The sequence below is a fragment of the Acinonyx jubatus genome, chromosome A2 (genome assembly GCF_027475565.1).
Source record: "Acinonyx jubatus isolate Ajub_Pintada_27869175 chromosome A2, VMU_Ajub_asm_v1.0, whole genome shotgun sequence".
Taxonomy (NCBI): domain Eukaryota; kingdom Metazoa; phylum Chordata; class Mammalia; order Carnivora; family Felidae; genus Acinonyx; species Acinonyx jubatus.
In genome coordinates this window covers 165,203,848-165,223,976 of record NC_069383.1, presented here as the reverse complement: position 1 = coordinate 165,223,976, position 20,129 = coordinate 165,203,848, and the positions used below count along the sequence as shown (strand labels likewise).

The following is a 20,129-nucleotide window of genomic DNA, read 5'->3' as shown; positions in this document are numbered from 1 at the left end:
AACGGGCAGCGTTCCCAGGCTGCGGCATGAGCGATTCTGGGGTGGAACGGGGATGAGTGTGGGGACAGATTTGGACACAAATGCCCTTCCTGGTGCTAAGCCTCGGTTTCCTCGTCTGTAGAATGGGGAAATAACTCACCTGGCACGGAGCTGGGAAGAGCAGTGGTTGGGGACCACACCCCACCCCCGCGCGGCGTGGCCATCTGAGCCTCAGTTTCCCGCCCTGGGTAGTGGGTCCCACTCCTCCCTAGAGGCTTGCTGACCCTGGGGAACCGGAAGGAGCGAGGGCGAGCGCAGGTCGGCCGGCGGCGTGGGGGGCGGGGGCGCGCGGGGGAGGGATACGCCTGCCCCGCGGGGGGGCGGGGCAGCGAGCGGCGGGGCCGGGCCCCAGACCCCGCCTCCTGCGCGGTGGCCCCGGCGGCTCCGCCCCGCGGCGCCGCCGGCAACTTTGGGATGGAGTTTGTGCGGACGCTGTGGCTCGGCCTGGCGCTGGCGCTGGGGCCGGGGCCGGGGCCCGCGGGGGGCCACCCGCAGCCGTGCGGCGTCCTGGAGCGCCTGGGGGGCTCGGTGCGCCTGGGCGCCCTCCTGCCCCGCGCGCCCGCCGCCCGCGCCCGCGTCCGCGACGCCCTGGCCCGGGCCGCCCTGGCGCCGCGGCTGCCGCACAACCTGAGCCTGGAGCTGGTGGCCGCCGCGCCCCCTGCCCGCGACCCCGCCTCACTGGCCCGCGGCCTGTGCCAGGCGCTGGCGGCGCCGGGCGTGCGGGCCGTGCTCGCCTTCCCGGGGGCGCGGCCCGAGCTGCGGCAGCTGCACTTCCTGGCGGCCGCCGCCGAGACCCCCGTGCTCAGCGTGCTGCGGCGGGAGGCGCGCGCGCCCCTCGGAGACCCGGTACGCGGGGCCCCCCGGGGGCCGGACGAGGGAGGCCCCGGGACGCCCTGGGGGGCGGGGGCCGGGGGTCCGACGCCAGAGGCGCCGGGGGGCGCTGGCACAGGAGCCCCCGGGGCTCGCGGGACGTGGACTCCTGACCCCGGATGCCCCCTAGGGCGCGGGGACCCAGAAACGGCGGCCGACCCGGTGCGATGCTTCTGGACCCAGGATGGCCAAACCCACACGAGGCCCCCCTCGAGGGGGGCCGTGGGGGGCGGTGGGGGGCGGCGGGGCCGCAACTCCTGTGCAGACCCCCTTCCTGGGCTTTGGTGATGGGGTCTCCCCACCGTGGCTGCTGCCCTTGTGGGCCCCAGAAGCCCTCCCCGGTCCGAGGGCGCCCCCCAGCCCCACCGAGCTGGGCCCCGGGCTGGGAGGGGAAGCAGGTCTTTCTGCCGGTTTCTGGGGTGCAGTTCCGGGGTCTGCTGGTCTCCCCAGTCTCCTCCCCGCGACGGGCCACCCTCCCTGTCAGTCAGACCCCTCCCTCCGCATCTCTGGAGTTTATTCTCTCCTTGATTCTGGATCTGGGCCCGAAGAAGCAGAAAGCGGGATACGGATGAGGGGTGACTGAGAGGGCTCTGGGGACCCCCGTGGTGCCTCTGGGAAAGGCCCCCTTACAAGGACAGCAGGGAGGGGCCCAACCTAGAGATATGGGGACTGGTAGGGGCCTCCCGCCTTCCGAACGCAGCTTGAAGCCCCTCCAGGCCGTCCTTCTCCTCAGGGAGGGGAGACCTCGACTGTAGAGGAAGCCTGGGGTCTCCTTAACCCCGCTGTCTCTGCCTCGAGGCGGGCCCCCTGCGCCGACCTTGTGGGAAAGATACAGAACTCAAAGCCAGGCCTGTGGCGCCCTCTGCTGCCGCCTCCAGGCCCGGAGCCCCTGCTATTTACGTCGGTCTTTTGGGAGGACTCGCTTGGACCCCCAGGGACTGAACAGCAGCCTCAGCCCTGGGCATCCTGTCCTCACCGGGGCAACACCCTGCTCGCCTTAGGTGTCTGGCATTGCCCTCTCTCTCATCCTTCACAGGCTAAGAGCAAGTCCCGGAGAACTTTCTGGGTGCCACAGGGCATAGAGGAGTCCCTCAGCCCCTGGCTTGCCAGGGAAGTCTGAATAGGGGATGGGTGACGGACCTGTGTTTTGAAGGATGTGTAGGAGTTGGGTGCCGGGGGGAGAGAGAGAGAGGAGAGAGAGAGAGAGGAGAGGTGTTCCAGCTGGGAAATGCGAAAAGCCCCAAAGTGGGGTGCGACCAGGGTGGCCAGAACCAAGCGAGTAGGCCCTGAGTGTCAGGCCAAGGAGACTGGGCTTTGTGCTGATGGTGGTGGGGAGACAGAGAGGGTTTAGAGCAGGGGCGGGCTGGCGGAGGCAGGCATGCCACCCGGTCTTAAAGAGGACGTCTGTTTATCGAGCACCTACTCGTGGGGGTGGGGAGGGTGCGGCGGGTCACAGGTCGCCAGCCCTAACTGTGCCCACCCCCTTTCCAGAATCCGTTCCACCTGCAGCTGGACTGGGCCAGCCCCCTAGAGACGCTGCTCGACGTGCTGGTGTCTGTGCTGCAGGCCCATGCCTGGGAGGACGTCGGCCTGGTGCTCTGCCGCGTGCGGGACCCTGCTGGGCTGGTGGCCCTCTGGACCGCCCGGGCCGGCGGGGCCCCAAAGCTCGTGCTGGACCTGGGTCGGCCGGAGCCGGGTGCCGCGGGGCTGCAGGCACGCCTGGCCCCCCTGGGGGCCCCGACGGGGGGCTCGGCCCCAGTGCCCGTGGCTGCACTCCTTGGCTGTGACGCGGCCCGCGCCCTCTGGGTGCTGCGGGCCGCGCCCCCGGGGCCCCGCTGGCTGCTGGGCACACCACTGTCCCCTGAGGTACTGCCCACGGACGGCCTGCCCCTCGGGCTGCTGGCGCTGGGCGAGGTGGCTCGGCCCCCGCTGGAGGCCGCCATTCATGACGCCGTGGAGCTGGTGGCTCGCGCCCTGGGAAGCGCGGCCCGTGCGGAACCGGAGCGCGCCCTCCCCCCCGCCACGGTCAACTGCCACGACCCACGCCCGGCCGGGTCCCTGTCCTCGGGCCGCTTGCTGGCACGGTGAGTGAGGGGTGTGCGGGTCCCGTCTGTGAGTCGGGAAAGGCACCATTGTTGGGTCCTTGCTGTATACTGGGCATCGTATCCTCCCGAGAAAGCGGGTTTTGACCCTAAGGTGGAAGCAGGGCAGGGGAAGGGGCAGGCGGGGGCTTAGGGCGCTCTGGGGGCAGCGTGCAGGGCAGGGGAAGTGAACCAGCCAGGCGGCCTCGCCGGGCATGAGAACCAGGAAGTCGTCGCTTTCGGGCCGGGGGCACCGTCACCGCCCCCGTGGCACGGGTGCCACGCTGGCAAGGGGTCCGGCCCCCGCTGCCTGACGGTGCCCCCCGCCGTCCCCCCGCCAGGTTCCTGGCCAACACGTCCTTCCAGGGCCGCACGGGGCCAGTGTGGGTGACCGGCTCCTCCCAGGTGCACGTGTCGCGGCACTTCCGAGTGTGGAGCCTGCGCCAGGACCCGCGGGGCGCCCCGGCCTGGGCCACGGTGGGCACCTGGCGGGCCGGGCGGCTGGAGTCGGAGCCGGGCGGCGCGGCCGCGCGGCCCCCGCCGGCGCTGGGAGCCGGAGGCCGGCCCAAGCTGCGCGTGGTGACGCTGGTGGAGCACCCGTTCGTGTTCGCCCGCGAGCCGGACGAGGACGGGCAGTGCCCCGCGGGGCGGCTGTGTCTGGCCCCCGGCACCAACGACTCGGCCGCGCTGGACGCGCTGTTCGCCGCCCTGGCCAACGGCTCGGCGCCGCGGGCGCTGCGCAAGTGTTGCTACGGCTACTGCATCGACCTGCTGGAGCGCCTGGCGGAGGACGCGCCCTTCGACTTCGAGCTGTACATCGTGGGCGACGGCAAGTACGGCGCCCTGCGGGACGGCCGCTGGACCGGCCTGGTGGGCGACCTGCTGGCCGGCAGGGCCCACATGGCCGTCACCAGCTTCAGCATCAACTCGGCGCGCTCCCAGGTGCTGGACTTCAGCAGCCCCTTCTTCTCCACCAGCCTGGGCATCATGGTGCGCGCCCGGGACACGGCCTCGCCCATCGGCGCCTTCACGTGGCCGCTGCACTGGTCCATGTGGCTGGGCGTCTTCGCGGCCCTGCACCTCACCGCGCTCTTCCTCACGCTGTACGAGTGGCGCAGCCCCTACGGTCTCACGCCCCGCGGCCGCAACCGGGCCACCGTGTTCTCCTACTCCTCGGCGCTCAACCTCTGCTACGCCATCCTGTTCGGACGCACGGTCTCCAGCAAGACGCCCAAGTGCCCCACGGGCCGCTTCCTCATGAACCTGTGGGCCATCTTCTGCCTGCTCGTGCTGTCCAGCTACACAGCCAACCTGGCCGCCGTCATGGTCGGGGACAAGACTTTCGAGGAGCTGTCGGGGATCCATGACCCCAAGGTGGGCAGCCGTGGGGCGGGAGGTCTCCCACTCCCCCGGTTCCCGCCCCAAGACCCAGCCGCCGGCAGCCACCTGCTCCTGAAAACATTTGTCGAGCGCTCGGTGTGTGCGCCGGGCGTGGGGGACCCGGCCGGGACCAAACAGGCGAAGGTCTCCGTGCCCCAGGGAGAGGTGTCGCGGTCAAGAGAAGCACGCCGGATTGGTGTGTGAGATGGCTGTAAAGTGTCAGGAAGGAAAATGAGGCAGAGTGGGAACACAGGGAGTCCTGGGAGGGGCGTTTTCTGAAACGAGGGTGAGGAAATAACTCTGGGAGGGGGTGACATTCGAGAGACTTTTATGTAGAGATCAGGGAGGAATGATGGGAGAGAAGGCAGAGCAGGTGCAAAGGCCCCGGGGCAGGTCCTGCAGGGTGCCTAAAGCGGTTCTTTCTGAGACAGAACTTTCTGTCGGAGCCCTGGCGGCTTGCGGGCAGAGCAGAGGTGTGCCCCAGTCTACATATTTCTCTTTTTTTAATGAAAAAGTTTATTCCTGAACAGGGAGCAGTGAGCACCATGGATGAACCCATTGTCCAGCTCCTAAGTCAACTCCCAGCCACCCAGGCCAGTCCCAGCCACTGGACTGTCAGTTCACCAGTTTTCTGGAAGCTTTCACACAACTCAGGGTCCCCTTTTCCCAGTTGTCTTTTCTCCCCCCATGGCTTGTTTGAATCTGGTCCTAAACACACAGGCACTGTGGGTACATTTCCTCTCCACTTATTTCTTGCCCAAAAATGTGTTTGCTGGAGAAATTGTTTTTGTCCCGTAGCAGCTCCCACTGTTCGGATCCGGCTGACTGTGTCCTGAGGGGTGCTACACCCTAAGCCCCGTATCTTTGTAAATTGGTACGACAGCCTGGGCCCAGTGCTCTGTGATGTGCTAGCCACTCGCACGCGGCCACTTTCAACATTTAATTAATTAACTGTAAGGGCCCAACAGCCACTGAGAACAGCACAGGTACAGGGTCTCCTCGTCGGAAGGTTCCAGACAGGACTGCTCTAGACGCTCCACAGGACAAGGGTCCGGCTTTTCCGGAGGGCTGTGGCCACATCAGGACGCGTGGGTCAGTGTAACCACTCATCCCTTAGGAGTTTGCAGACTGTGGGCGGCGCTGGGGACCCAGGACAGGGAGGAGCGGCCAGCAGGGCTGCGGGGTTCCGGGTGGTTCTGAAAGTGGAGCCACAGGATTTGCAGACCCACGTGGCGTGGAGACCAGAGAAACAGGGTGAGAAGAGGCAGTACAGGGCCGACTGGGGCAGGAAGGGCCGGGAGGACAGGTGTGGGGGGCCTGATCCCAAGGGATTCCCGCGGGCCCCCAGGGCAGCCACGGAGGAGGTGGTGAGAAGAGGAGGAGGAGGAGGTCTGGGGTTCGAGCTCGGGCTCGGGGCCAGGTCTGCGTGGAGATGGACAGTGGGCACTGAGGAGAGCGGCCCTCACCCTGGCGATCCTGCCCCCCAGGGACAGAGAGAGGGCCATGTCGCGGAACATCACGACTGGGGAGCTCCTGGCACCGAGTGGGTGGGGCAGGGGTGCTGCTGACCCCCTCTCGGCGCCCAGAGGGGCCCCAGTCGGGCCGGCGGCGGCGGCGGCGGCGGCGGGAGGAGCTGGGCGAGAGCCCTGGGGACCCCGGGCAGCCCCAGCACGGTGCACGGAGCAGGGCGCGCGGGACAGCCGGAGGCCAGGGCGACAGCGGCCCGGGCTGACGAGCTGCCCCCGCAGCTGCACCACCCGTCCCAGGGCTTCCGCGTGGGCACCGTGTGGGAGAGCAGCGCCGAGGCCTACATCAAAAAGAGTTTCCCCGACATGTACGCGCACATGCGGCGCCACAGCGCGCCCACCACGCCCCACGGCGTCTCCATGCTCACGTGAGGCCGCGGGGGGGCGGGCCCGACCCTGCAGGGGCGGGGCATGCGGGGGTTGGGTCGAGCCGAGGGGGCGGGACCTGACGGGGCGAGGCGGAGCACCGGGGACGGGGCCGGAGACTACGGGGACGAACCATCGGCGGGGGCGGAGGGGGGGGGGAAGGCGGGAGCGAGCCGTGACCCCGGGGTGGGCGGGGCCTACGGGGCGGAGCCTGCGAGGCGGGGGCGACGGAGCAGGACCTGGGAGGGCGGGACCCCGGGGTAGGCGGGGCCTCTCACCCCACTGCCCCCACCCCGCAGGAGCGACCCCCCCAAGCTCAACGCCTTCATCATGGACAAGTCGCTCCTGGACTACGAGGTCTCCATCGACGCCGACTGCAAACTACTGACCGTGGGCAAGCCTTTCGCCATGGAGGGTGAGGGGCCGCGGGGAGCGGTGGCCCCCGGGAGCAGTGGCCCCAGGGGTGGCTCCTCTGGGGCTGCGTCCAGCCTGGCCCCCAACCCCACCCCTGGCCTCCCCCAGGCTACGGCATCGGACTCCCTCAGAACTCGCCGCTCACTTCCAACCTGTCCGAGTTCATCAGCCGCTACAAGTCCTCCGGCTTCATCGACTTGCTGCACGACAAGTGGTACAAGATGGTGCCTTGTGGGAAGCGCGTCTTCGCCGTTACCGAGGTGCGGCAGGGCCAGGGGACACGGGGCGGGGGCAGGCGGGGGCGCACCCTGAGCCTGCACGGCCCTCGCTCCGGTGGTTGCCAAGATGTGTGCGCTCCTACGCATCCTACCAAAGCCCAGCTCCGGTGTCCTCCCCACGAACGTGGAAGCCTCGGCCAGGGCTCCCCTTCCGGCCTCGCCCGCGGAGGGTTTGTGCCTGTGTCGTCCCCCGTCCCCCCCCAGACGCTGCAGGTGGGCATCTACCACTTCTCGGGACTCTTCGTGCTGTTCTGCCTGGGCCTCGGCAGCGCCCTGCTCAGCTCTCTGGGGGAGCACGTCTTCTACCACCTGGTGCTCCCGCGCATGCGAAGAGGCAACAGGCTGCAGTACTGGCTGCACACCAGCCAGGTGAGGGGCGGGTTGCGCCGATGGGCGGGCTGCGCGGGCGGGCGACGGCGGCCTCCCGTGACCCCGACAAAGCGCCTGTCCGGACTTGTAGAGAATCCACCGCGCGCTCAACACAGAGCCTCCGGAAGGTCACGAGGAGCCAGAGCCAAGGTAAGGGGCCCCGAAGGCCACCTCCCGGCCCCCTGCCAGCTCTGACCCCCACCCTCAAGCTGACCGCTTGTCGCCTCGGCCCTCCCCGGAAGGACAAGGAAGCCCCACACCGACGGGGAGGGACCCCGACCCCAGGGGCAGAGCGCCAGGACACTGGCGCAGCCCCATTCACCCCATGTCCCCAGGGCTCCCGAGCAGCAGCAGGACACGCCCACGGCCTCTGCAGGTAAGGGGGGCTGGACACACGTGCGCCGGGCCGCGGCGAGGGGGCGTCGTGTGCGCTTCCTACTGGAGCCCAGTGTGGCTGCCGCAGCGCCGGACTCGGAGGCCGGGCCCCCGGAAGGCCCCGTCTGGCTCTGCTCCAACGGCCGCCTGTCCTCGGGCGCCCCAGGCCCCGGTGAGCTGGAGCAGCTGGAGCGGCGCATCAGGAGCGCGCAGAAGCGGCTCCACCAGGCCCTGGTGCGGCGCCGAGAGCTCCTGGCCCAGCTCGGGGATGGCCCCGGCGACCAGCCTCTGCACCTGCCCGAAGGCTGCTCCGAAGCAGCTGAAGCACCTGAAGTCACGGGTGACTCATCCCAGGGAACGCCCCCCCCACCCCTGCCGGCCTGGACGGGGCGGCCCCCACCCCGGAGCCTGCACAGAAGCCATCCTGGCGCGACGGGAGGAAGCACGGAGGCCCCTCCCTGACTGCACACACAGACGCCGCCAGGCCGCCGTCAACAGTTTATTCTATATACAAACACGATTTTGTACACTGCAATTAAATAGGATGGAATGAGCGCCTTTGTGCATTCCTCACCGAGGGACTCGGTTTGGCCACCAGCCCTGTCCCACTCCCACCCAAGCAGGGCTGGACGCCTGTGCCCGGCCGCTGCCTTCCAGGTGGGCGCCTGTGTCCGCGTCCCCGACCCCGAGGTGCCAACTCTGCCCTCCTGGGACCCCAGCCCTGGTACGCACACCCGGGGTCAGGTGCCGTGGAGAAGGCACTGAGCACGATGCAGCACCAGCCAAGCGGGCCGGGACAGCGAGGGTGGCCCCCGCCGGCATTCACCTGATCAGAGACTTGCCCAGCTCTTCTACTGAGGGACAGCTCACTCCACACGTTTCACCAGCCCCTTCCAGAACCTTCCACGGAGCCCCCACCCCACTCTCATCGGCCTGCCTCCGTCTGCCGGCCGAGGGGGCCCACCACTAACGTAGCAGGGACAGGCCTCCGGCAGGCCCCACCTTGGGGAAGAGACGGCCACCTCTGGGCGAACCCAATGGACCCTGACACCACCCCGAGGCAGGCTGGGCAGTCCCAAGAACCACCGGGACATCCTCCCCGACACCCGAGGGCTCCGGCCAGGTCATGCCCAGTGGGCCTGCATGGCCAGGGACGGGGTGGGGGCGGTCAGCTGCCCAAGGCTCAGGAGCCGACCTCCGGGGGCGGGTCCACTGGGGCTGTGGGTGCAGGGCTGGGCCCACTCACCCCGATGGCTGGGGGCGCCGCGTCACGCGCCAGGGAGTTGCTGGAGGGGGCACTGTCCTGGGGGACTCGGGGGGGACCCCCACCAGGGCTCAGTGGGCCAGCGGGCCGTCGCTCCAGGAGGGAGGCACTCAAGCCAGACAAGAAGGAGGCGTCTGTGATCATGGCGGCCGTCTCTGCCATCCAGCCCAGGTCACCGCTGGCCGCCGCCGCCACCGAGGCCGCCGCGGCCACCAGGGAGCTGGGCGCCTCAGCCACGGGCCCGGGACCCCCACTAGCACCCGGCGAGCCGGGGCCCAGGGCGGGGGCCTGGCCAGCAGGGTCAGGCGCGGTGGCCGGGGCACCTCCGTTGTTGTTGAGGTCGTCCGGAAGGGCTGTGGGGGCGCCGGGGCCCAGGGGCGGGGTCTGCAGCAGCATTTCCTGGATGCGAATCTGCTGCAGGATGGCGGGCAGCTCGTAGTGGTGGAAAAAGTAGATCATGGAATGCTGGAGGGCGGAGGGCGGAGGGCGGGTTCGGAGTCAGGCGGGCCCCCCGCGGGAACCCGGGCCCCGCGGCGGGCGGCCGGCGCCTGGGACGCGAGTCCTCACCTGGATGAAGAGCCAGGACGTGACCAGGGCCAGGCTGCTGTACTGGCCGTTGAAGCGGTAGTGGTAGGCGTAGAAGGCGAAGTGGTACAGGTAGAAGAACCTGGAGGGAGGAGAGTGAGGCGCCGCCCGCCGAGCCCACCCCGGACCCCCACGGACCCTCCGTGCTCACCGCAGCCAGTGTCTCTTGCTGGTGTTGGTGTGGCAGCAGATGGCGTCGTACTGGTCGGCCAGCCAGACAATGAGGATGATGTAGAAGGCCGTGGTGGTGTCGTTGAAGAACTCGGACATGATGGCTTCCATCCCTGCGGGAAGGCCCGGCGGCTGGGCTGGGGGCGGGGCGCTGGGGGCGGGGCGCCCCGGGAGCGGGGGGCGGGGCGGGGGCGGGGCCGGGAGGGCGGGGTCCTCACCTACGAGGGCCAGGATGACGGTCAGCAAGGGCGCGGCGGGGAAGGCGATGGCCATATTCATCTCCAACATCTGCAGCAGGTCCACTGCGGGCAGAGAGCGGCGGGCGGGCAGACCGGGTGAGGTGCCCGGGGGCGGGGGGGGGGGGGGTGGGCGAGGGGCCGCGGGGGGCCTGGGGCTGAGCCCACCCCTCCCGCCCGGCTGGCCCAGCAGGGAGACTCACCAATGAAGACAAAAATCTGGTGGTGGGAGTATCGGAGCAGCATGGAGACGCTGAGGGTCTGCGGGCGAGGGCCGCGAGATGCCTCAGGGGGGGGCGGCCCGCACGCCCACCCCGCCCCCACCCCGCCCGCCGCCCCCGAGGCACTCACGAAGATGACCATGATGACGAAGGCGGCCAGGTAGGACGTGCGAGCCATCCACATGCTCACGAAACGGTAGTGCTCCCCGGACACCACGTTCCGCAGGAAGCCTGCGTGGGGGGAGGGGGGGGGGCGGAGCCGTGAGCGCCCTCCCGGCCACCGCCCCGCACCCAGCCCCCACCTGCTGCCCGCCGCACCCTTGTTCTCCTCGTTCTCGGCCAGGCCTTTGACGCTGGACATGAGGATGTCGTCGTAGCCCAGGAACTCGGCCAACAGCAGGCGGCTGAAGCGGTCCCCGAAGCACTGGTCTCGCGAGGGGTCTGCGGGGCGGGCACAGGACGGACGCGCGTCTGGCCAGGGCCCCACCCCAGGCAGCACCGTGACCCTCCCGCCCCAGGATGCCTTGGAGGAAGGAGACTTCTTGTAGCCAGAGGGTGGAGACAGGCCCCCAACCCGGGTCCCATGGGCTTCAGGCTGCCCCAAATCCCCTCTGCCTCACCCTGGGGGACACTCACCCAGAGTGACCACCATGACAGGGATGCTGAGTCGCTGTCGTGTGGCCTGGGACAGCCGGAGGAAGCCGTACTCCAGCGAGTACTCCACCACATATTCATCCTGTGGCCATGCTGCCGGGGCAAGCTCAGTGAGTCCCGGGGCGCCCCTGGAGGGCTGGGGGGGGGGGGGGGGGGAGGGGCAGGCCAGGCTCGAGGGAGGGGGTGCTACGTAGAGCTGCTTTGCACCACACCCCCCACGGGGCCTTTGGGGCCCCCAGAGAAGGAGTCCCACACGCTGCCGACAGATGGAGAAACTGAGGCACAGAGTGGCCATTCTCCAGTACCGATCTGGCTGCTCAGACCCTCAGCCCCTCTGGGCAGGGGTGGAGCCCTAGACGGTGACCCGCTGTCATGAGGCGCCAAGCACACCTCGGCAGCCCACGCGGGGTGTACTTTTTTTAAGGTTTTATTTCTTAAGTCATCTCTATACCCAACTTGGGGCCGGAACTCACAACCCTGAGATCGAGAGTGATGCGCTCTCCGGACTGAGCCGGCCGGGCGCCCCGGGCATGTACCTTTAGAGGGCGTCTCTGGGAAGGGGGACTCCTGGCTGTCATTCAGGGCCTCGGCACCACCCGGTGGCTTCAACACTTTGGGCTCAATGTCCAACTCGAACTGTGGAGCGCCAAGACAGGGGTCAGCGGCCCGGCCCAGAGGCCCCTTCCCCCTGCTGACTGAAAGACGCAGACTCCACCCCGGCTGCCGTGACCGCCAGCCTCTGCCCTGTAACCCACCAAAGACCCCCAACACCGAGCTCCCCCCGAGCGGCCACCTCCGGGTGAGGGTCTGCACTCTGAAGCCGGGGACAGGGGCAGGATCGGCGGGATGGGGCCGCCTGGCAAGGTAGGCACCCACGCCCCACGGGCGCCAGCCCCTCAACTGTGGGACTCTGGCCTCGGACTTGCTTGAGCGCGTCCTTCCTTCCAGGCTGTGGGCCCCACACATCCACCCGACCCCCGCGGGTGCCGGGGGCCCCTGCACGTCTCCAGTGACGGCGCTCACCACCCCACAGACGGCCACTCCACCTGGGACAGCCGGGACCGGCTTTGAGCACTGGGCCCAGCGTTTCCAGGGGGCTCCTTGTCAGCTGTGTCTGCCCTCGGTGCCCCCAGAATCAGACCAATCCTTTCCAAGTAAGGGCTGGGAAATGGCCCAGGGCCCCGAACCTCCCAGCACGGTCCCTGCCCCGAAGGCCGCACCTGCAGGAGTGCACCAGGTCAAGCGCTGGGCCTGCCACCAGACGAATCACTGGTTCGCCGTGCGCTCACCAGGCGCCTCCCGTGCAGGGCCCTCCTGGCCAGCTCACCTTGACGGAGGTGTTCCCAAACATCTCCACGGCCAGCTCCTCCTCCTCCTCCTCCAGCTCCAAGCTGCCCGGCTCCACGGCCAGGCCAGGGAAGCTGCCGCGGCGGCCACCATCACAAAACTGCAGGAAGACGGGTGCGCGGCTCGAGTTGTGCTGGACCTCCACGCGCAAGATACCCTCCCGAGGCCACTTGTCCCGCACGTGCTCCAGGCAGTTGATGGGCGAGCGGGAGAACACGATGTGGATGTAGGCCAGGACAAAGAGCACGAACAGGGCCTGTGGGAGGGAGGGCGGTCAGTGCGGGAGCCCCCGGCGCTCGGGGGACCCTCCCGGGCAGGGGCTATGCTGAGCTGGCTCCAGGGGAGGAAGAAGTCCCAGGGACGTGGGCAAGTCCCGTGACGGCCCAGGGAAGCAGGGATGCCCTCTCAGACACTGCAGGACCCTCACCCGGGGACAGGGCACACTGGGCCTGGGCCCACCTGACAGAGGACCCCTCAGAGCACATGGTGACACCGGTGACCGCCCCCGCCTGGAGGCCCGCAGGGCAGCCCCGCGCTCCGCCTTATCCTCAGGGCACCCCTGACCTCACCGGCCGCGCCCTCTGCACCGCTCCTGGGCTGGCAGGGCCAGCTTGTGGGGACGGTACGGCCTCTCCCAGGGCGATCTTGCCCGCGGAGAACACTGGGCAGCGTCTGGGACTCGCTAAGGTGGGGCACTCCTGGCATGGCCGGGTAGGGGAAGGGGGCTGCTCTACCCCCACAGCACCCAGAATGGCCCCCACCACAGAAAACGACCTGCCCCTTGTCGCCAGGGTGAGAGGGGACTCTGCCCCATGGCACCTCACCAGCAGCACCTTTTACCCAGCTTGGAGGAGCGTCAAGAGGGCCGCCCCCCTCCCTGAGAGCCCATGTCACTGTCTGACGGCCGAGTTTCTCAGGGGCCTTTGGCCACGGGTCACCCCCAGACTGGGCACTGCGTCTGGGGCTTCACTCCCGTGTATCACCCACTGCCCCCGCCCCCAGGGAAAGGGTCCAGCTGGCCCGATGGGACGCCCAGCGCTGTTCTGGAAAAAGAGGCCGTCCAGGAGCCGGCGAGCCCAGGGGCTGCTCGGCCAAAGACAAGGTGTTTCCTCGAAGGAGCCGGTGCACACTTTACACGCCCGCTACCCGTGGCTACAGGGCCACCGGCAGGGCCACCAGGACCTCGTCCCTCCCACGCTCTCCACGAGCCCTGCACATGCTGCCAGTGCCAGCCACGGACCCCGTGACCTCCCCGCTGGAGCCAGCCCTGCGGACGGGCAGAGGGGCACACACTCCCATCCCCGTCGGGCCACGGGGGCCGTGACCTGAGGGGGCGCAGAGCCAGGGGACGGGAGGAGCCCAGCGTCCGAGCGTGCTGCTGCGACCCTGGGCCCAGGTACGCGTGAAGCCGGGAGCCCGCCCAGACTCCTCAGACGTGTTATCTGCGCCACCCCTGCTGGGCCAACGCGGACCGTGCCTCCTTGGCCTGCAGTGCCCCCGGGAGACGGTGACGCAGGCGGCGTTGACACGGATGCAGAGCCCCCGTGTCCAGGTCACCGCAGACAGACGCGGAAGCTACGAGCGGAGCCGGGGCCTCTGCCGGGGGCAGCAGGCCTGAGTCTGCCTAACGTCACACAGACCCTGCTGGGCCACCGCTGCACCCCATGCCCTGGTCTCCCCCTCCCTCCTGCTCCGCCCTCTCCGTTGCTGGGTCCCCGAACCAGGCAGGAGGCGGCACAGAGGTGTGCTCAGGGACTCCCATTCACAGCAAGGACCCTGGCGGCACTCCACACTACCGCACGTCACAACGACCCCGGAGGTCACCTCCGTTTTTCCGAGGGAAAGACCGGCAGAAACACCGAATGCCAGAGCCCTGCTTACCCTCCCAGCATCGCTCAGTGGCTGCACGGTCAGGCTGCCCCAGGTTCAGAGACAGGCTGGGGCACCTGGTGCTGACCGCCCCAGGACTCGGAGGTCCCAGTCTGGCCTCGATGCCAGGGAAACCAGCAGAGGCGGAAGCCAAGGCTGCCGGAACGCGGGCCCGGCCACTGCCTCTCATCCCCCAAAGGCTGGCCCGGTGGGGAATCAGGTGGTCTGGGCTGGCTCCTGGCTGTGAGCCATAGAAAGACGCACCTCTGAGGAAGTCACCAAGGGACCTCCGTATCTGCGGCCAGAGTGCCGGAAGCTGGGCAGGCAGGAAGTAAAGGCACGGAGCTTTCTGGAACTTGCAGCAGCCGCACAAACCAGCCAGTCCCAGCCCTCACTGAGCAGATGAGGGAAACAAAAGGAACCAGGGGTCGGGCAGATTCGAGAGGTCCATGGGGCCTCCAGGCTTTGGCCCAGAGATCGCTCGGCCCAGCAGCACCACCCAGAGAGGAGAACTCAGGAGTCAGAACCCCCCGGGACACCTGACCACCTACTCCAGGGACACCTGGTATGCCGGGCTGTCCTGCTCCCATGTCAGGAAGTGGCGGGACAGAACTGACGCGACCAGGACCTGCTCCGGGAAGGCTGAGCTCCGACTGACCGCCTGGGGCAAGTAGCACTTCCTCCCCGCAGGGAAGTCACACCCACACACACTCAGGAGCCCAATAAAGGAACCCCGACCCAGGAATCCTCCACAGGGGACCCGTGATGTTCTGGGGGGGGCTCTGGGGAGAGAGGAGGAAGACCGCCTCCTCGTGCCATCAGGCACTCCCAAAGACAAGGGACAGGGGGACTCTGGGGGGGGGGGGGGACTCCCCGGAGACACTGGCAGGCCAGAACCAGCACCCGGGTCTGTTGGGCAGCTATGACTGCACCCCTCCCACCAGACCCCAAAGTGCTGTCAGCTCCTGACCCACCTGGTCTGGTCTGCACCCCAAGAGCCTCGAATGCTAGCACCAGCCCCCTCTCTGCAGACAAGGAGCCCAGAGCTCACTTGGGGATGCTACACACCCCGCCCCAGTGGGCAGCATGCTGTTGGGAAACGAAATGGCCATCTGCCCAACCGGGACCACCACGCTGCGCAGGAACCCGGAACCTTCTCTGAAGGGCTGCCAGCTGTCATCGGAGATCCTGCCGTAGAAGGACCTAGGCCAGTGCCAGTCCCCACTGAGCTGTGCCCATGGCTGAAACCTCTGTGCCACCCGAGGGAGGATGGCAAGGGGGTTTGCGCATGGCCCCTTGCTAAGTCATAACTTTGCCACTAACCCCGGCGACATGTCCTGGGCTAGGTCACATTCCCCGGTGAGGCTCAGAGGGAGATGGAAATGGGGTGTGGCTTCCAGTGCAGCAAGATGGGCACGGGCTGTGTCCTGTCCTGGGAGAGGGAGGCCCGGAACCTCCCGATTTGGGGAAGCCCAAGACTGGGGGTTTGGTCAGGGCCAGGACAGGTCTGGAAGCCTCCTCCAGAGCGGAGGAGGCCAGGCAGCACGGTCAGGGTCACAGGGCTGGGCTCCCGGGCTCCTGCCTCCCGAGGTGAGGGTCCTGGGAAAGGGAAGGGCCAGGGGTGGGGGGCAGTCTGGACAGAGCTGGCAGTGAGTTTCCGGAGTCGGGATCAGGGGCCGTTAACGGGGCGAGTGAGACTCGGGCCTCCCGGGTAGAAGTCGTACGGGCACGGGGGCTGGGATCGCAAGATTAAGAGGCCCGGAGGAAGGGGGTTCGCCGCCCCGCTGGGGTCGCGGTCAGAGGTCGCAGACCTGGGTGGAGGGTCCGGCCGCTAGGGTCAAGGGTCAGGAGTCGGGACCTCGGTCACCTTGAGCAGCACGAAGAACTCGAAGAGTCGTCGGAAGGCGGGCGGGAAGAGCCGCGAGTAGGTGACAGCCATCTTGAAGAAGAGCGCGTGGAAAAGCCGGTCGCGCACGTTGATGAGAGGGTTGGGGTTGAGGTTGGGGGTGCGAGGCCCGCGCGCGGGGACCGGGCCGCCGCCGCCGTTGGGCCCGGGCCCCGGGGCCCCGGGCGCCGCGTGCTCCGACATGCCGCCCAGCGTCGCGCCCTAACGGCCCGCGGGTCCCCGAGGGCGTCTCCCGGCCGCCATCGGCCGTCCTCACCGCGGCCGCGCTGCTCACCGACGCCCGGCCGCTGCCGCCGCCGCCATCTTCCGCCTCCGCGGCCTGCTGACGCCAGCGAGTCGCCGCGCCGGCAAGAGCGGCTTCCCTGCTCTCGCGGAGAACGCTGGGATGGCGGCGGCCCGCCCACTGCAGCCCCGCCCTCCCTCCTGGTCGCCGGGCCCGGAGCGCCAGGGCGGGGTGGTGTCTGGCCCAGGTGTTTTGCATATTATCCCCCACAAGCCTCAGCGGCTGCGAGGCGGAATTTGGACTATTAAATTCGTCAACATCTGAGGGTTTTAGCGTGATAACAGACACTCAAAGCAAGCATGATGGTAGGAGATATTCATTTGCATGGCGCTCTAGAAAACGTGTTCAATGCAGCCATCTCAGTTTAGCCTAACTGTAAAATGATTTTGATTTTGGTCTTTAAATAGCTCTGCTGGGGCCTCGGTAGTCGTGCTCGCTTCGGCAGCACATATACTAAAATTGGAACGATACAGAGAAGATTAGCATGGCCCCTGCGCAAGGATGACACGCAAATTCGTGAAGCGTTCCATATTTTGGTACTAAGCCCAGCTCCCCGCGGAGGTGGGCGACCGCTCGGATTTCCCCCTGATCCTGCGCCGCCCTTCCCCGCTCCGGTCGCCCAGGACGCGCTCAGGCGGAGCTCCCTTCCAGCCCCTGACAGCTGTGCCCCTAACAGAAAATACTATTTCTTCCTTCTGGGAACCGGGTGTCTCGGGGCGGTCACCTCGCTCCGCCCAGACACCTGGCAGGCAGGTGTGCACCACACCCAGGAGATGGACGGACGGGTGGCGTTCTACTCCTCCGTGACCAGGAGACTGAAATCCTTCGCTTCCTGTTTCGTCGAGTGCCCTGCACAGGGCCTGGCTAACGGCTCAAGAAATGCACACTCTTGAAATTATTGGGTTCATCCTCAAGTCACCTGTTACTTGCAAAGGAGGGGAAAAAAAATTTTCCCAGCGGAGAGGCAGGCAGATGTCCCTTTGACCTGGAGAGTAAATGCAGCCTGGCTGTGGGGAGGCTCTGTGAGTTTCTCACGTGTCCAGCAGAGGTCCCAGCCCACTGGGCTCCTGAGCATGTGAAATGTAGCAACTTGTTTTTATTAGTGTAATTTACATTGAAAAGGTCGCGTACAGTCTAGAGTTTACTGCCGTGTTCTAGAAACTCACCAAAGCCAGTGCAATTTCACCCAGCGTCCACACTGCATGGCTAGCCGCTGGACAGCCACCAGCATCCCTGGAAAGCCACGGTCATGAAAATAAAAAGGAAGGAAGGAAGGAGGGAAGGAAGGGAGGGAGGGAGGAAGGAAGGAAGGAAGGAAGGAAGGAAGGAAGGAAGGAAGGAAGGAAGGAAGGAAAAGAAGAAATGGCCAAGGAAAGTTCTAGGTCTAAACCCAAGGAGATAAGAGAAGGACCAAACACCACACCCATGCTTCTGGGCACAGCCGGGAAATTAGCAGACGGGCTGGATTTCCCAGGGTGCCGTGGGCATCACCGCTGCTCGTCTGGGTGTGCAGGTGGTATCGGGCAGGAGGCTGGGCTGGGGCAGGTTGGGAGTTAAATGGGGCTGCAGGGAGGAGGCTCCTGAGGAGCTGACCCTCAAGTAGGAGGGAGGGCAGTGAACGAGCCAGGTGACCAGAGCATCAGCAGAGAGCACAGCCAGGGCAAAGGCCCTGAGACAGGCCTAGGGCTGAACATGTGGGGGCACAGAGAGGGCATGCCTGGTGGAGAGTTCACCTGGCAGGGGGTGGGGTCCTGGAGGACATCTTGGCTGAGGGGGCAGTGGGGAGCCATGGCAGATTTTGAGCAAGGGAGGCTCCTGACCTGAGTTAGCAGGTCCCCCCACTCCCTGCTTTGAGATGCTGTTGTTACTGTTACTGTTTTGTCACATCCCGCCGGCCAGGACCGACACAGGCAACAAGACTGAAGTGATTGTTTGCCGAGAGCGAGGGGAGCCCACCCAGAAGGCGCCCACTGACCCCACAGAGGGGCCCGACCCGGGGTCCTGCCCTGACGCCCCGGGGTCCCACTCAGAGAGCTCAGGCACTGAGGGGATGGGGGGGCCCAAGAGGTGGCTGTGGGGAAGGGGCCCGGGGCCCCTGCCGCACCTGCAGCCCCCATGCCCGGCCACCGACACCCCAGGGCCCAAGCCCTCAGCCCAGAACCTGAAGGGGCCCCTGCAGCCCCAGTCCTCCAGCTGTGGTCCCCGTCCCACCGGCATCACCGAGGTCCCACCCCAGAGTACCTGGAGCTCCCCTGCCCTGTGAGCCCTTCATCATTACTCATCCCCTGCATTCTCCCCAGGGGTGGGTCCCGGAAAACGACTGAGTGCCAGGGAGTCAAGGGCAGAGGACAGCTGCAGGGGCCCCAGACCTCTTTGCCAGGTTCCTGATGGACGCCAACATTCCTAAGATACTGACTCGTGTTCACTCAACTACACTTATGTCAGGCTGGCTCCCTGTGGCTGCTCAGAAGCATGTACATGTTAACCTGTTGCACGCTGACAGCGAACCTGAGGGCAGTGAGGAGCTTTCCAGACGGGGACACGGACGCATGGAGAGGCCAGCTGTGATTGCCGCATAAAATCACGTGGCCAAGCGGGGAGTCGGGATTTGAACCCAGGCTCCAAGTGGGGGCGCCGAGGCCAAGGAATTATACAGAATTATACAATTCCATAAACCTGAGGTGTTGAATTTTGGGGTGTCTGAGTCTGGATGTCTTGGGTTCCGGGAGGTTGAGTGCCTAGCACCCAGGTCAGCAAACTATCTTCTGCGAAGGGCCAGAAGCCAATGTTCTCAGCCTCGTGGCAGACAGAGCACTTAGCTCACCGTGTGACACAACGGCAGCTGGAGACGAGTGGGCACAGCTGAGTGCCAATAAAACTTCTGTGCGACACACATTTTAAAATTATATGATTCCCACGTGTTGCAGAGTACTATTCCTTTCACCCACTTAAAAATGTTGGAGGGGCACCTGGGGGGCTCAGTCGGTTAAGCATCCGACTTCAGCTCAGGTCGTGATCCCGCGGTCCATGAGTTCCAGCCCCGTGTCGGGCTCTGGGCTGCCGGCTCGGAGGCCAGAGCCTGCTTCAGATTCTGTGTCTCCCTCTCTCTCTGCCCCTCCCCTGCTCACACTCTGTCTCTCTCCCTCTCAAAGATAAATAAACATTTTTAAAAAATGATGGTTAAGAATGTCAGAAAACATCGTTATCTCAAGGGCCAGACCAAAAAAATAAATACATAAATCTGGGATCTGGATTTGGCCCCCCAGGTCCAGAACAGCGCTGGCCGATAGAAATTTATAAGACCAACCGGACCCATGGTTTTAAATTCGAAGCCACATTAAAAGGACTAAAAGAGAACAGTGTTAGTAATACGTTTCACATAACTCGTTATCTTGAAAATATTACCATTTCAACATGCAACGTATGTGAAAAATTCCCGAGGTGTTAATTTACACCCTTTTCCAAATCCGGGCTGGGCTTCCCATGCCCAGCACGCCTCACTTCCCACGCTGACATAGCGTGGAAACACTCAGGCGTAGCTGGGGTGTGCAAAACTTACACCAAACAGCAAAGCGCGTATGTTCCCGGGTTGTTTCAAATCTCCTCAGATGTTTTCCCCAAATGGAATTTACTTCTAAGTCAGGATGAATTAAAATCTAGGACGAAGCCTCTGCTCCCTGGCGGCCGGGGGATGGGGGGCCCTGCCTCGAGCGCTCACTCGCCCCGAGAACTTGCCCGAGCGGGCACGGCGTGGACGTAGGGCTGCACACACAGGCAAGCGTCCGATCCGTCTTGTCCGTCTCAGAGCCTCCCAGGGCAGGGTGGGGTCCCCAGAGTCACTGGCGGCTCCTGGACAAGCACCGGGGGGCTGGGCACGTTGCTGGCAGCCGCTGAC

The 20,129-nt window shown here is 66.4% G+C and overlaps 2 protein-coding genes, 1 long non-coding RNA gene and 1 other non-coding gene across 9 annotated transcripts in view; 2 read left to right on the top strand and 2 right to left on the bottom strand.

Moving 5' to 3' along the window:
• The window catches only part of LOC128314980 (uncharacterized), an 87,572-nt gene extending 70,425 nt beyond the window's left edge, over positions 1-17,147 (bottom strand). Inside the window, exon 1 of the long non-coding RNA XR_008297381.1 lies at positions 16,701-17,147. This is a non-coding gene — a long non-coding RNA (uncharacterized LOC128314980). The remainder of the gene's footprint in view (positions 1-16,700) is intronic.
• GRIN3B (glutamate ionotropic receptor NMDA type subunit 3B) lies at positions 445-8,252 on the top strand. 3 transcript variants are annotated; one of them, XM_027049401.2, is made up of 10 exons: positions 445-885; positions 2,401-2,993; positions 3,332-4,364; positions 6,119-6,264; positions 6,562-6,677; positions 6,785-6,936; positions 7,159-7,323; positions 7,415-7,473; positions 7,659-7,699; positions 7,865-8,252. In XM_027049401.2, exons 1-10 carry the CDS (start codon positions 454-456, stop codon positions 8,158-8,160), a joined length of 3,033 nt encoding a protein of 1,010 aa, XP_026905202.1. In that variant the 5' UTR covers positions 445-453; the 3' UTR covers positions 8,161-8,252. The 3 variants fall into 3 exon arrangements, with proteins under 3 accessions (XP_026905202.1, XP_053076233.1, XP_053076234.1); XM_053220258.1 differs by having other exon boundaries at positions 7,659-8,252; XM_053220259.1 differs by lacking the exon at positions 6,119-6,264 and having other exon boundaries at positions 7,865-8,006.
• Positions 8,183-16,306, bottom strand: TMEM259 (transmembrane protein 259). 4 transcript variants are annotated; one of them, XM_027049419.2, is made up of 11 exons: positions 15,913-16,304; positions 12,157-12,432; positions 11,366-11,465; positions 10,812-10,922; positions 10,494-10,616; positions 10,306-10,406; positions 10,158-10,215; positions 9,937-10,020; positions 9,699-9,855; positions 9,530-9,629; positions 8,183-9,427 (listed from the first exon to the last, which is right to left on the bottom strand). In XM_027049419.2, exons 1-11 carry the CDS (start codon positions 16,132-16,134, stop codon positions 8,882-8,884), a joined length of 1,878 nt encoding a protein of 625 aa, XP_026905220.1. In that variant the 5' UTR covers positions 16,135-16,304; the 3' UTR covers positions 8,183-8,881. The 4 variants fall into 4 exon arrangements, with proteins under 4 accessions (XP_026905220.1, XP_026905222.1, XP_026905227.1 ...); XM_027049421.2 differs by having other exon boundaries at positions 9,699-9,831; positions 15,913-16,300; XM_027049426.2 differs by lacking the exon at positions 10,158-10,215 and having other exon boundaries at positions 9,937-10,006; positions 15,913-16,306.
• LOC113596423 (U6 spliceosomal RNA) lies at positions 16,664-16,770 on the top strand. Its single transcript, XR_003417155.1, has one exon. It is a non-coding gene; the product is annotated as a U6 spliceosomal RNA (small nuclear RNA).
• Positions 17,148-20,129: the final 2,982 nt, after the last annotated feature.